We start from the raw sequence: 12,178 nt of genomic DNA, 5'->3' as shown, positions 1-12,178 counted from the left end.
CTCCAAGGCTTTGGTGGGTATTCCAGTTGCATGCTGACTTTAGACTGGGATAGAATCTAAGAACTGTTATTTCCCCAGTTGTGTGCCCTCCTCTCTCCCACACTCTCGCCTTTCAGGTTTTATGAGAAGCAAACTTAAGGAGCTGCAATGTGTTTCAACAGGCCTCCCGTTCTGCAAGACAAGGGTCCAGGCCTGAACTGGGTACCACAGGCAGCATTTATCTTGTGATAAAGACATGGCTTTTAGTACACTAAATGCACCCATGAATTTCAGGAAACAAGCTCTACCAAACCCCGTATTTTCCATCAAACTTACTGTACCTCTACAATGAAGGCTTTTCTTTCAGATTCACTTTCTATCTGTTTAATGGCTACATCTTTAGCTCGCCATTTTGCCTTGCAGACCACACCAAAGGCTCCTCTTCCAACAACCTAGAACAAAATACAAAACACTAGAGTTAAAACTTGAAACGGTTTAATTTGCTGTGCAGGACTTCATAAACAGAAAAGAAATTTAATTTAGAATACTGAAGATACAGGCTTGAGTTTTGCAGTAGGAATTGAATACTAAGCCATTAAAGCATAACTGGTCTTAGCAAAACTTACTCAAGAGACCATTTACAGAAGAATTGGAAAACACACATACAAAACATTTTATTAGTAACGTGCAGTAACAGTATTTCAGAAAAGTATAATCTCAATTATAGAACAAGATTTGCTCAGAAGAAAATTAGAAGAATGAGAGCAATTTTTTTTTAGGTTTCATCTGTGAAATTATAACTATCTGCTTTATTTGTTTATTCCGTCTAAGAACAGGAATTAAAACTTCTGAATTTTAAATGCATACACAAACAACTGCACAGGACCATGATGAAATTGAGATGAGATGTTCAGTGTCCTCAGAGTCTGCCATAAGATAGCCACATGAGATGCACAGAACATGCCTCATTCTGCTCAGTTAAAGAACAGGACCTGTTGATTGTAACCTCCTCCCCCAGGCAAAGCGCAGGGCCTTGACTCTTGTCCTGACGTAACACACGCTAACTATTTTCTTGCATTCCACAGTGAGGTTGGAAACACCAAGCCATGAATGATAGATAGCTGAGCAGCCGACAAGAATAGTACATATAAACAAATTGGAAACAATGAGTCACTGGAAGATATAAAAGTCCCAAACTAGTCTTCCTTGTTATTTCCTTTTCTGTCTCAGACGACGTTTTGAAGAAAATTGCCCATTTTCTTGGGGCTGGCCTGCCCTCCACCTTCTACTGCCACAAGATTTGTCCATTACAAAGCCTCTACCCACCTTGCACAGCACATGACCAGACCTACAGAATAAGAAAAATCTCATCAGTTGGTGTGTACCATAAGTCTGCATTTTGCAGAAATGGTAATTAGTGAGCACATAAAAATCCACCATGCAAGCACCTGGGAAATACTAAGGACAGCTAATGAGAGAAGGATGCCACAGAGCAGCTTGTGCAGGATGAAGTGTATTGGCAGTAGCAATACAGTTCCAGATCTGCTGCTCTCCTACACTGTGAAGGAATCCAAACACGGTTATCACAGTGAGTGGGAAGAACTCTCCCTTCCACTTAGGGAGAAGGAGGTGGTCATACAATGAATTCTCCTAGGTGGATACAATTGGCCTTACGGTGCAAGCCTCTTTGAGACACGTTTTAGAAGGTTCCTTTTCTTAATATACCTTTTCTCATAATCCTTGCACAGTTTTTGACTACAACTCTGTTACGTTTAATCCAGTGACAGAAACAAAAAGAGCTATTTGAAAACAGTGCATGTATGTCAGTTAGAAGACTGGTCTCAAAATTTAATGAAGTAATTTGATTTTTTTTTTACTTAGCCTTAATCATTTACAACAGTTTGTGATGGGTCAGACTTACTTTTTTTCTGGCTAGTCATATCTTTCCTTGCTGAAAAGACTTGACCATATGTACAAATACACTGTATGTATTATTACGTATATGATTTTAATATTATGATTATGCAATATATACTACATATATTTTTATATAGTAAATATATTTATTTTTCACATGTATAACAAAAAAAAGAAAGCCCACATATCTGTTGCATTTGACTTCACATGGTCAAATTCCGCTCGTAAGTCAATATAAATGCATACTGATCCCCCACAGATAAATCCATGACTATTTGCAAGTTTCATCCTGAGAACTGGTGTGGGAGTGTGTTTGTTTAGTTCAGCCGGCAAACTGGTACATATATTTCCAGTTCATATACTAAAGAAATCATTATTTTTCAATGTTGTTGAATTTTTAAACAATGTTTCTATTAAATGAAGAAACTAAAAGAAACAAGTATACTGCCCAATGTAATTTGCCATGAATGTCACAATATTTGGGTTTTAGTTGAAAAGTGGAATAAATTCCAAGAATCAGATGCACTTTAAAAACTCCCACTGATGACTGGAAAAAAATAATAATAAAAAAAAAAATCAGTGTCAAGCACCAAGAGGAAGAGTTAACCAGGCAATCTAAACCTAATTACATAACAAAAAGCTGTGAGACCATCAGGTATGTAAATTTTATTGTTGGTGAAAATAGTTCGATAAATGATCATGTAGTCAAGGTTTTATAACAATTTATCAGTGACTTGGTGGCTGCTTAGGCAGAGGGTTGAACTTGAGAAGGGACATGAATGCAGTGAATATTTACCTAGGATACAGGGAAAACAGAAGAGCCGATCCTCCATTAAAGCAGCTCAGGCTTTTGAATAGCACATGAAAGGAGCAACCATCAGAAACAATGATGGATCTGATACAAATTGAAGTTTACCATATGTGAAAACTCAGTATGTTTTTCCTACTTAATCTGGAAAAAGTACCTTACTCATAGCAAAAACCCCTTTATAATTGACAGAATGCAGCTTGTGGTGGAGTCCATTTACATATAATTTTCTTCACTTAAACTTTTTGAAGGAGTTAAGTCTTAGATTTTGTCAGAACAGTTTAAACACTACGGAGTTTCCTTCAGCACCGTGTGCTGGAACTAAGTAACTTAATAGCAGAGGAGGTAGGCACTGCCTGAACTTTAGTTTCTTCATGCTCATTCCTTCTTGTCCCCTGCTGCTGGTGCCACACCATATGTTTGGGCAATAGTGCATATTCGGAATTATATGAAGCACGGTAATGGAATTATTGACACAACAAATCAATAAACAGCAGTTGATCTGTAGCACTGTGAATGTTTGGAAAATAATCTAAAAATAAACATTCTTTTGGTAAAAGATTTTGTTCCTCTAAATATCTTCTAGGAGAAAAAAGGAAAATACAGGGCAGATGAGACATTTAGAAATAGAGTAAGAACAAGAAGAGAATTTCTCACAGAAGAGAATTAAGTTTGTCAAAAACCACTCGGTACATGACACAAAAACATTTTAAACTGGGAGTAATACTTAAAAGAGATTTAAAGATTGAAAAGTGTATTAAAATGTATTCTTCTACGTATAAAATTCATACCAGTAAAAAGTTACATTCTACTGTGTGACAAAGTGACATGGTGAAGGACAGTGCCACTTGCATGTTTTCCAGATAGTGTATTTAGAGTCTTATTTAAAGAATATGAACCATACAAGAGCCCTGGAACAAGCATTGCCTCTGTCTCTGTGTACAAATAGTATCAAATGCTGTACATAAACAAAGATACATGATACTGACTTGTAAGTATGTAGACTATACTGACTGGTAAGTTATGTAGACTAGAAATCATGCAGGAACGAGAGACTGCAGATATGTTAAGACCTTAAGGATGTATTTTGTCCTAAGGGATGTAACCAGTAATTTCCCCTCCCCCAGTAAAACAAGAAAAATGCATCCGTTTATTCAGATGCACCATAATCCCCTAACAAATGTCAAAACTTTGGAAGAATTAATTTCAACTTTGCTCTAACTGCACAGGTTTTCTATTAACTCAAAACCAAAAAAATGCTAAGTTTTTCTCTCTATCCATAAAGTTTCCATGTAAGGTAGTTCTACATGCTGGATACCTAGTGCTTTTCTTTCTAAAAAAAACTTGCTGGATATATAAGACAGCAATAAAATATAATAGCTCCCTGGTTAGCAGACGTAGTATTCTTTGGAGAACTGACTTCATAATTTGCAGTATCTACTGCATGACATGCTTGTTTACAATTTCGGGAAACAAGACAAGCAGTTACAAAAATCCAACAACAGAAACCAAACAAAACCCATGCTTCCAAAGCAACAGCAGGCTTTAAGTTATCTTTAATATCTATGTCACTTTGTTTACTGGTATATTTGCAAATGAGATGATATGCACGCAAACTGAACTTCTGGATCTCTCAAGCTCCACTACACAAGACAGAGTGGAAAAAAAAAGAAATGTTCTAGAATGCTTTGTAAAACACAAAAAAGAATCACATTTTAAAATTCAGTTGCTTCTACTCTCTGTCTACCAGAGCTCCAAGAGTATCAGTAAGGTATACTAATATTTTCAGGTTTCCACATATCTGCCCTTATGACATATGGAGCATAAATTAAAAAAAAAAAAAAAAAAAAAGGGCCAAAGGAAGCCATGAACAACAGTGTACAGCTTCTGCAAATAAATGCCTACACTTTCTATCATTCACTCAAATAGCCTCAAACTCCAGCTTTGGTTCCTCTGTGTGTGCTATGCTTTATTAAGTAGGTTGAAGCAAATCGGCCCCGTGCCACAGATGACTGTGGCCAATACCCTGGCAGCACTTTGAGGAAGGAGTTTGGATCTATCTGCCAATTCTTACAGCTATGTTCTTTGACTGGTTAAGTTTATTTGTACTAGTGTCAGCCCAGCTCTAAATGTTGCTTTTCCTTTTCCTTTCTGGGATTCATACAGCAATGAAGAAACCCCCAAATCCTCTCCACTCCCCCACCCCCAAAACCCCTACTAATTTTAAGTAAACTAAGTAATTTAGTTTAGATTTGGTTTCTGAGTTTCAACTTAAAAGTTATGCAAAACACCATAGGAAGAAATATTTCTTCCTGAAAGAAACTGCTTATTAAAATCAACTTAGATTCTTAATAAATATAGGCAAGTTCTGCTTGACACAAACTCATACAGTTGGTCCCTACCTAGTATTTCCTCTGTCAGAGCTGTATAACACTGTACAGTTTTCATTCAGTGACTTGTCTACCTGAATTTAGTTCTAAGAACTAATTCTCTTTTCAGCTTCTTTAGAACATGTTTATGAAGAATCAAAGTATCATCTTATATGTTCCTGAAATTATAGAATCAAAGAGTGATTTGGGTTGGAAGGTACCTTAAAGATCATCTAGTTCCAACCCCCCTGCCGTGGGCAGGGACACCTTCCACTAGATCAGATTACTCAGAGCCCCATCCAGACTGGTCTTGAAAATTGTGTTTCCAGAAATTCTTCCTTTGCTCTGAACCAACCCTTTCTGCATTTTGATAGCTCAAGTTGTCCCAAGAAATGCATGCATCTCAAAGATAACAGTTTATCAAGTTAGACTTTCATTCTGCCTTATCACAACTTATTACAAGCTGAAAAGCTTTTACACACTGATAGGGTTTTATACATCTGTCTCGAGAACAGAACTCATATCAGCAACTAAAAAATACCAGCAATTTAAAAACATTAACAGAACAACTGTCTGATGCTCCAGTATGAATCAATTTGTTCTGTTAGAGCAGCCCAGAGAGTGCATTATTGTTTTAGAAACAAGATGTTGGGTAATGAGGCACTCAGGGTGCAGGACTCCAACAAGAGTTGGGCTTTCTGGGCTGGCACTGTCTAAAATTACTGGTCTTTGGGAAAAAACCAAACCAAACCAAAAAAACAAACAAATACTCTGCAGCCAGTAAAATACTGCTGCAGTCCACTGGGTGGAACAAATAAGGGACATGTGAAACTCTCTCTGTTGTTTTAGTTTTTTTCTTAGGGAAAAGCATTAGACATAGAACTCTATTATTATCTCATAAATATGGATCTTGCTTTCATCACAGAACAGGAAGGTCTGTGAGGTTTCTTTCTCATGTGCTCTTTATGAGACTGAAGTATGAGTCTATTTTACAGGACACAAACTGATTCACTGACTATATCTGCATGTGTAGAAATTAGTATAAAGTGTCACATTAACAGTTTAACTAGCTTATTAGCCATCTTCTAACTCACTGCACAGTAAATTTCATCCACATGGAACTGGTGTTGCATAACTTCTGCTATAAATCCACACTCTAGCTGACACTTCAGCTATTTTCTTATGTAGATGAATGAAGAGAATCTTCCATTGGTGTAACTAAACTAAATGTAAGTAGTTATTTGAATTAATTCAGAAATGTATTAAGAGCAAAATCAGAGAAAATACTGGCATATGTTTTCACCACGTACTTATTTTTTGCCTTTGTTTTTGAACACCCAGCTTTGCACCTTGAAGCCTTACTGAAAAAGGCTGCGAAATTCAACTGACTTCAAATGGATTTCTAACTACCACCCTTGGTTCTTGAGAACCAATCCTTCTGTACTCATGTCAGATACCCAAAAATGCTGTTCAGATCTCAAATCACATCTGGTTCTTGTCCAAATTTCTTCCAGTTTTCCAGATTGGTATCCTACAATTGGAGATGATCCGCCAGGACACAGAAACACTGGAGGTAGTAACAGTTCCATGTTCAACAGCAGCTTACACAAATCTGCTTTACCTTGTAATGGACATAATCAGTTACTGCATCTCACTAACTTTTTAAAAGTTACCTATACAAAGGGGAACAAAACCCAGTTGCCTTGTTGTATTGCTCATTCTCTTGCCTCTGAACTGCTTTGTTCCAGAATTGGAAGGAACACATGTAGTTCCCAGCACACTACTCAGTTAATGAAATTAGTCAACTGTTTCAAAAATATCTAAGATAGGTGGACGTACCATAAACTGCATCTCCTTAGTTGCTGGGATCGTAAGTAAATTTTCTAAAATATATATTTATAAAGCTTACCTCTTCATCTCAAAGACAACATTACCCTAATTCTCTTAGAATTAACTACTGTTGCCCTCATAGATTGCTGAAAATAAACTTCACTGTGAACTGCAATATACTAGTAGAGCATTAAACAACAGTTTTCAAATAATTTAAATTCAAATTTCAGACCATCCAAAAGTAACTTGCAACTACGCAAATACGACATTAGTTTTTTAAACTGGCTACATCAGGCAGTGATGAGGCAGGGCCACAGTATACATGACCAGACATGTACCTTTGGCTGTGCAATCCAAGGATACACACATCCTGTGATGAAGAGGTCTATGTTTTGGTCATGTATGGGACTGTTACCCAGTTACATGATGGAGGAAAGCCTGTGGAATTTTCAGGAAAGACTGGCAGAGAATAGGCTGCCAGAACAATTAAAAACCAAAGTCTGTTGTTTAGATGTGGAAGCTCCTCTGGGAAGAAACGACAGTAGTGTTTAGGCTAGATTTAAATATGAGATTTTAAAATAAGGCTACTAGGCTTTTTATTGTTAACTTGAGTTATATAATTTGTTCAGTTTCTAATGATTTCTCTATCTCATACCTAAAAACTTAAAAAAGGCCATTTTCACAATTGAAAACTTGCATAGTAAAATAGAAAACATTTCTGTTGAACACAAGTTTCATGTTGTTTCTCCCCTTCTAGTTTTGAAGATGCTCCTGCAGTGTCACATCAATTTTGATTTGACTCCAACTCTTTCATAATAATTGCCTCTATATTTTACTTCATTTTAAGCACTTGAAATAACAAAAAGGCAGTCTGAAGCTGGAGACATGTTTGACTGGTGGGGAGTAACACAACACTACAGTTAGTCACGTGCATGGTATCTTAAGCAAAATACGGTATATTCTTGTTTTTATCCAGCAGAGTTCAGGCAAAACTAAATGAAAGTGCACTTATAGATCCCACATTTATTAGCAAGGTCTCTGGGCCTGCAAGTATTCCAGAACTTCAATATCTATTAATAAACCAGTGGCAGAGTGGGACTGCTATCTGCTGACAAGACAGCCTTGATAATACAACAGCAAAGCTATGATTATAAAAGCATTTGAGTTTCCAGTGTAGACCTCTTAACACTCCATTTTGAAACATTTGAAGCTTGCCAAGCATAAATATGACCATTTTGAGATATTATAGCCACTTAAAATCCTTGAAAACTTCTGAGCCTAAAGTAAGAGCACAGAAAATAGTCAGTAAGGATGTCTTCCGTTATGACTACAAAGTTGATTATTTGTGCTGAAACTGCATCATGAGCAAGAGGTCAACAGCCACAGCCGAGAAAAGCAAGGTCTAAGTATGATCCATCTGTTTCATTCTAAAGTAGGTCTTTTTTCTTCCTCTGTGCAATGACATTTAGACTGTGTCCAGCACTAGGGTATCCCCATTGCCTATAAGAACTTCTGCTAGGACAGGTACACTCAAAATGCTATGCCAGCTGTCACTGGATTTTTTCATGGAGACCACACTTTATCAGAGTTCTGCTTATAAACATGAGTTTTGTTATCTCTAACAAAGATACAGTGTTGAGAATAATGCAACAACTGCATTCAACAAATTTTTACTTAGGCATAATGTCCAGATACATTTTTGTGCTGATACTCCTGTTTCTGTGAGTGCCAGGCACACGCATGGGACACAGACAAGCTCTGAGCACTAAACTTTAGAATGCTGAACTCTAGTTACATCAATTACACACTGTGCAGCTCCACACTTCCTATATGTAAACCAGCAATATAATCCTTGCTAACAACCTCCCCATGGGTATTGTGAGTATTAAAGAATTGTACTGCACTTTATTAATTCAAAGGACTATGTCTAACACAGCAGATGTGCTACTCACTTCTATGAGCCATCACTGGGCATCTTTACACGATAGGTAAGTTCTTACCCACTTGAACTTTCTTCTTTGGGTAAGAAATGCCATTTCTCCCAAAACATGTGATTCGATCCCTGGCTATTAGTAAGTGTTGCAAAAACAACAAAAATACCTTCACTTCAGAACAGTTCAATGCATAAAAGGAAGCAGAACAACTAGACTTACAGAAACAATAATCTTCGTGATTGCCAAATTCATAGAAAGAGGTAAAAGCAATCTCTCGAAAGATGTTGTCTTCCAAAAATTTCCAGTGCCTGCTATGGCAAAAACCAAAGTTACCACAATACTACCTGAATACACCAGAAAGTGCCCTGGTGTTCCATGGAAATATTGTAGATTTTAAGGTCTGTGAACTCTCCCCAGAAGACCCAAGCCCAGCAGGATAATGATGAACAAACCAGTATTAGCAAACTACGCTAAAAACTTGAACACAGGTTGTCCTACCTATAAAAACTACCACACAAAACTAACTCCACTTCCACACAAACTTTTTAAGAAAAAGAGGGTAATTGTTAATGAAAGAGAAAGATGTTAATCTACAAACAAAAGCACAGAGACTGTTTCAGGAGTCTTGGATGCATATTCGGTCCAGACTCTACAAGTTTGCTTCATCAAATTCGTTACAGATCTGCATGAAACAACTTCATTTCTGTAGAGAACTTAGCAGGGGAGGAAGGAAAAAACCCAACAGCAGCAATATTTTTGTGCAATTCTGAGAGTTAACCAACACTGTAGTATATAGATACTACTGAGCCCATTATTAAAGCACTCAAGCTATCTTAGATCACACCCACCCTACTTTCACAGGAACCCCGGAGAGATGAAAGGTACACCTGAAATAATTTTACTATGCGATTTTCACAGAAGAACTTCCTTCCAACTTTGTTATACAATAACTGAATGCCACTTCCTGAGTAACATGCACAGGTCACAAATTAAATGTTACACATCCATGAATGCAACATCACTAGCCTACGTTAGGGAAAAAAGAAAACCGTTTATCCTTACAGCTCACAGAGCTGTAAATTTAGCAAATCATTAATACTGGTGCGATCATTATATATGCAATGGCTCAGTTTGGTGGCAAAAGGTGAAAGCAGGGGCAGAGAGAACCAGAGATCTGAAAGAAACATCAGAATTAACAGTTTCCTCTTGTGACAACGCTTGACAACTATGTTTGCCACCCATACTAAAGTGGGTGGCAAAATGGGCGGCGAAACTTTAATATCCCGAATAAATCTATCCCGTTTAAATAAAACTCCACAGTAAAGCATCCAGCAGCAGGGCCGGCAGAAGTAAGCCGGCACCTCCGCTCCCAACCAGACTGCCTTTGTTCGCTGGTGCCAGCCGCTGCAGCATCCACGGGGGCACAGAACCCCCGGCCAGGTACACTGGGGGGGGTCCCGGCATCTCGGTGCACCCGGGAAGCGTCCGCGGTCCCTTCCGCAGCGGGGGGACGGCGCCGAGGAGGGGAACCCCGGGGGCGCTCGGGGTCAGGGCGGCGGGAGCCAGGCTGGCCGCTCCCGGGGAGCAAGGGGGTGCGGGGGACGGCGGGACCCTCACTCACCTCTTCCACCTCGATCTCTTTGTAGTCGATTTCTTCGAAGTTGAGGACCGGGGGGGTTTCAATCATTTCAGCGGAGGCGGCAGCGGACATGCCTCCTCTTTCACCGAAGGGAGGAGAGGGGGCCGGGGCTACGCGAGGGTCCGGCACCAGGCAGCCGAGGGCCGGAGCCGGGGCTACGCGGGGCTCGGCGGCGGTTCCTGGCGCAGGTCGGGGCGGGCCTGGCCGAGGCGCCGCCGGGGCCGCATTCGCGGCGGCCGCGGGCCTCACTGGCGGCGGGCACAGGCCCCAGCGCCGCCGCTGCGCATCCCGCGCCCTCCCGCACCCCCGCGGGGCGCCGCGCCGACTCCCCTAGGCCGCGGCCTCTGCGCAGCTCGGGACCGCCTCGGCCGCGCGTCCCCGGGCGAGAGGAGAAGGCGGCGCCCCCGGGGCCGCAGCCGGGCTTCTCCGCCAGCCCCAGCGGCGGCAGCGGGCGAGGGGGCCGCGGCGGGGGTGGAGGAGCCGCTCAGAGCCGCGCCGCGGCCGCCGCCGCTGACATCAGAGCCGCTTCCTGCTGCCCCGGCCGAGGAGGGAGGGACGCAGCGAGAGAGTAAGGGAGGGAGGGAGCGCCAGGCGGGGGCGGGCAAGGAAGCGCCGGCAGCAGCGGCCTCTCGGGCGGCCACGGCGGGGCCACGGCCTGGCGGCGGCACCGCCCCCACCCCGCCCCGCCGCCCGCCGCCGCCAGGGGGAGCAGCCGCGGCCCGGCGCCGGCGCCGCTTCCTGTTCCTGCAGCCAGCCGGGAGCCGCCGGAGCGGGAGCGGCGCGGGAGCGGCGGCAGCGCGGCCCTGGGGCGGGAGCCACGCTGCCGGCGGGGCCGCGGGGCTCAGCTGCGGCTGGAGGGGCAGAGTCCGGCGGGGCTCCCCGGGTTCTGGGCGGCTGCCGGGCACGGCCTCAGTCTGAGCGGGGCCGCGTGTTACCGCCATACGAGTGTGGGGGCGCAGGCGTTTTCCCTCTGTGTGTGTGTGTGTATATATATATATATATATATATATATACATGTGTATATGTATATGCACGCACATGCCTTTTCCCTGTATATATGCATATATTTCTCCATGGCAGGAGGTATTGCATGGGGTCTTAGGACGAGGGCAGCCCTTCTGCTCTTCAGCGGCACTTTCTCAGGGGAAAGCTGTGTATAGGAGGGTGGCTGTGGAGTGGAGGGTAATGGAGCAGTTGATGTAAACACATAGTAATAGAGAGGTAGGATTTGAGAACGAAATTAAACGCTCCCTCTCCAAGGGTGTCTTGACCCACTCTTTCCCTGGGCTAGCTCCTGCTTCTGCTTTTGGCTGGAGCACCTACCCCATCAATGTTTTGGTGGTAGATGTCTCAGGCTGACGCTTCAGGGCGGTTCAGGTGTGAAATCAGTGCTGGGATGAGTGAATAGAGCTGCTGTGTTCCATTGAAACAGCTGTGCTTCATTTTGATATGTTTAGCCTTGGGGCTATAAATAAAAAGTTATGTTATTGTACAATACTATTAATAGTATGTAATTTTAGTAGATCTAGTAAGCTTTCCTAGATGTTCCTCTTCTAGCGTGCTAGTGAATGTCTGTACCTCAGAAGGAAGTCTCATAAATGTAGATAGATCTGGTTTACAGAGCTAGCCTGACAAAGTCACATAAAAAATTAACTAGGAAAGAAAATACCAAGGATGAATATGGGCAGTGACCTAATCTCAT

The 12,178-nt window shown here is 41.7% G+C and overlaps 1 protein-coding gene across 6 annotated transcripts in view; it reads right to left on the bottom strand.

Annotated features, from left to right (window-relative positions):
* Positions 1–11,062, bottom strand: part of MAP3K7 (mitogen-activated protein kinase kinase kinase 7) — a 44,908-nt gene extending 33,846 nt beyond the window's left edge. For 2 of the 6 annotated variants that reach the window (XM_069011138.1, XM_069011139.1), the window contains exons 1-2: positions 10,459–11,059; positions 321–431 (exon numbers count right to left, since the gene is read on the bottom strand). In XM_069011138.1, the coding sequence (XP_068867239.1) occupies positions 321–431; positions 10,459–10,548 (201 nt within the window). In that variant the 5' untranslated portion in view covers positions 10,549–11,059. Of the gene's footprint in view, positions 1–320; positions 432–9,056; positions 9,146–10,458 lie in introns of all 6 variants that reach the window. The other 4 variants (XM_069011135.1, XM_069011136.1, XM_069011137.1 and 1 more) reach the window with 3 other exon arrangements.
* Between the last annotated feature and the right edge of the window lie 1,116 nt (positions 11,063–12,178).

The sequence above is a fragment of the Aphelocoma coerulescens genome, chromosome 3 (genome assembly GCF_041296385.1).
Source record: "Aphelocoma coerulescens isolate FSJ_1873_10779 chromosome 3, UR_Acoe_1.0, whole genome shotgun sequence".
In the NCBI taxonomy this organism is placed as follows: domain Eukaryota; kingdom Metazoa; phylum Chordata; class Aves; order Passeriformes; family Corvidae; genus Aphelocoma; species Aphelocoma coerulescens.
The sequence above is the reverse complement of the archived record's forward strand: the minus strand, read 5'-3'. Positions and strand labels throughout refer to the sequence as shown.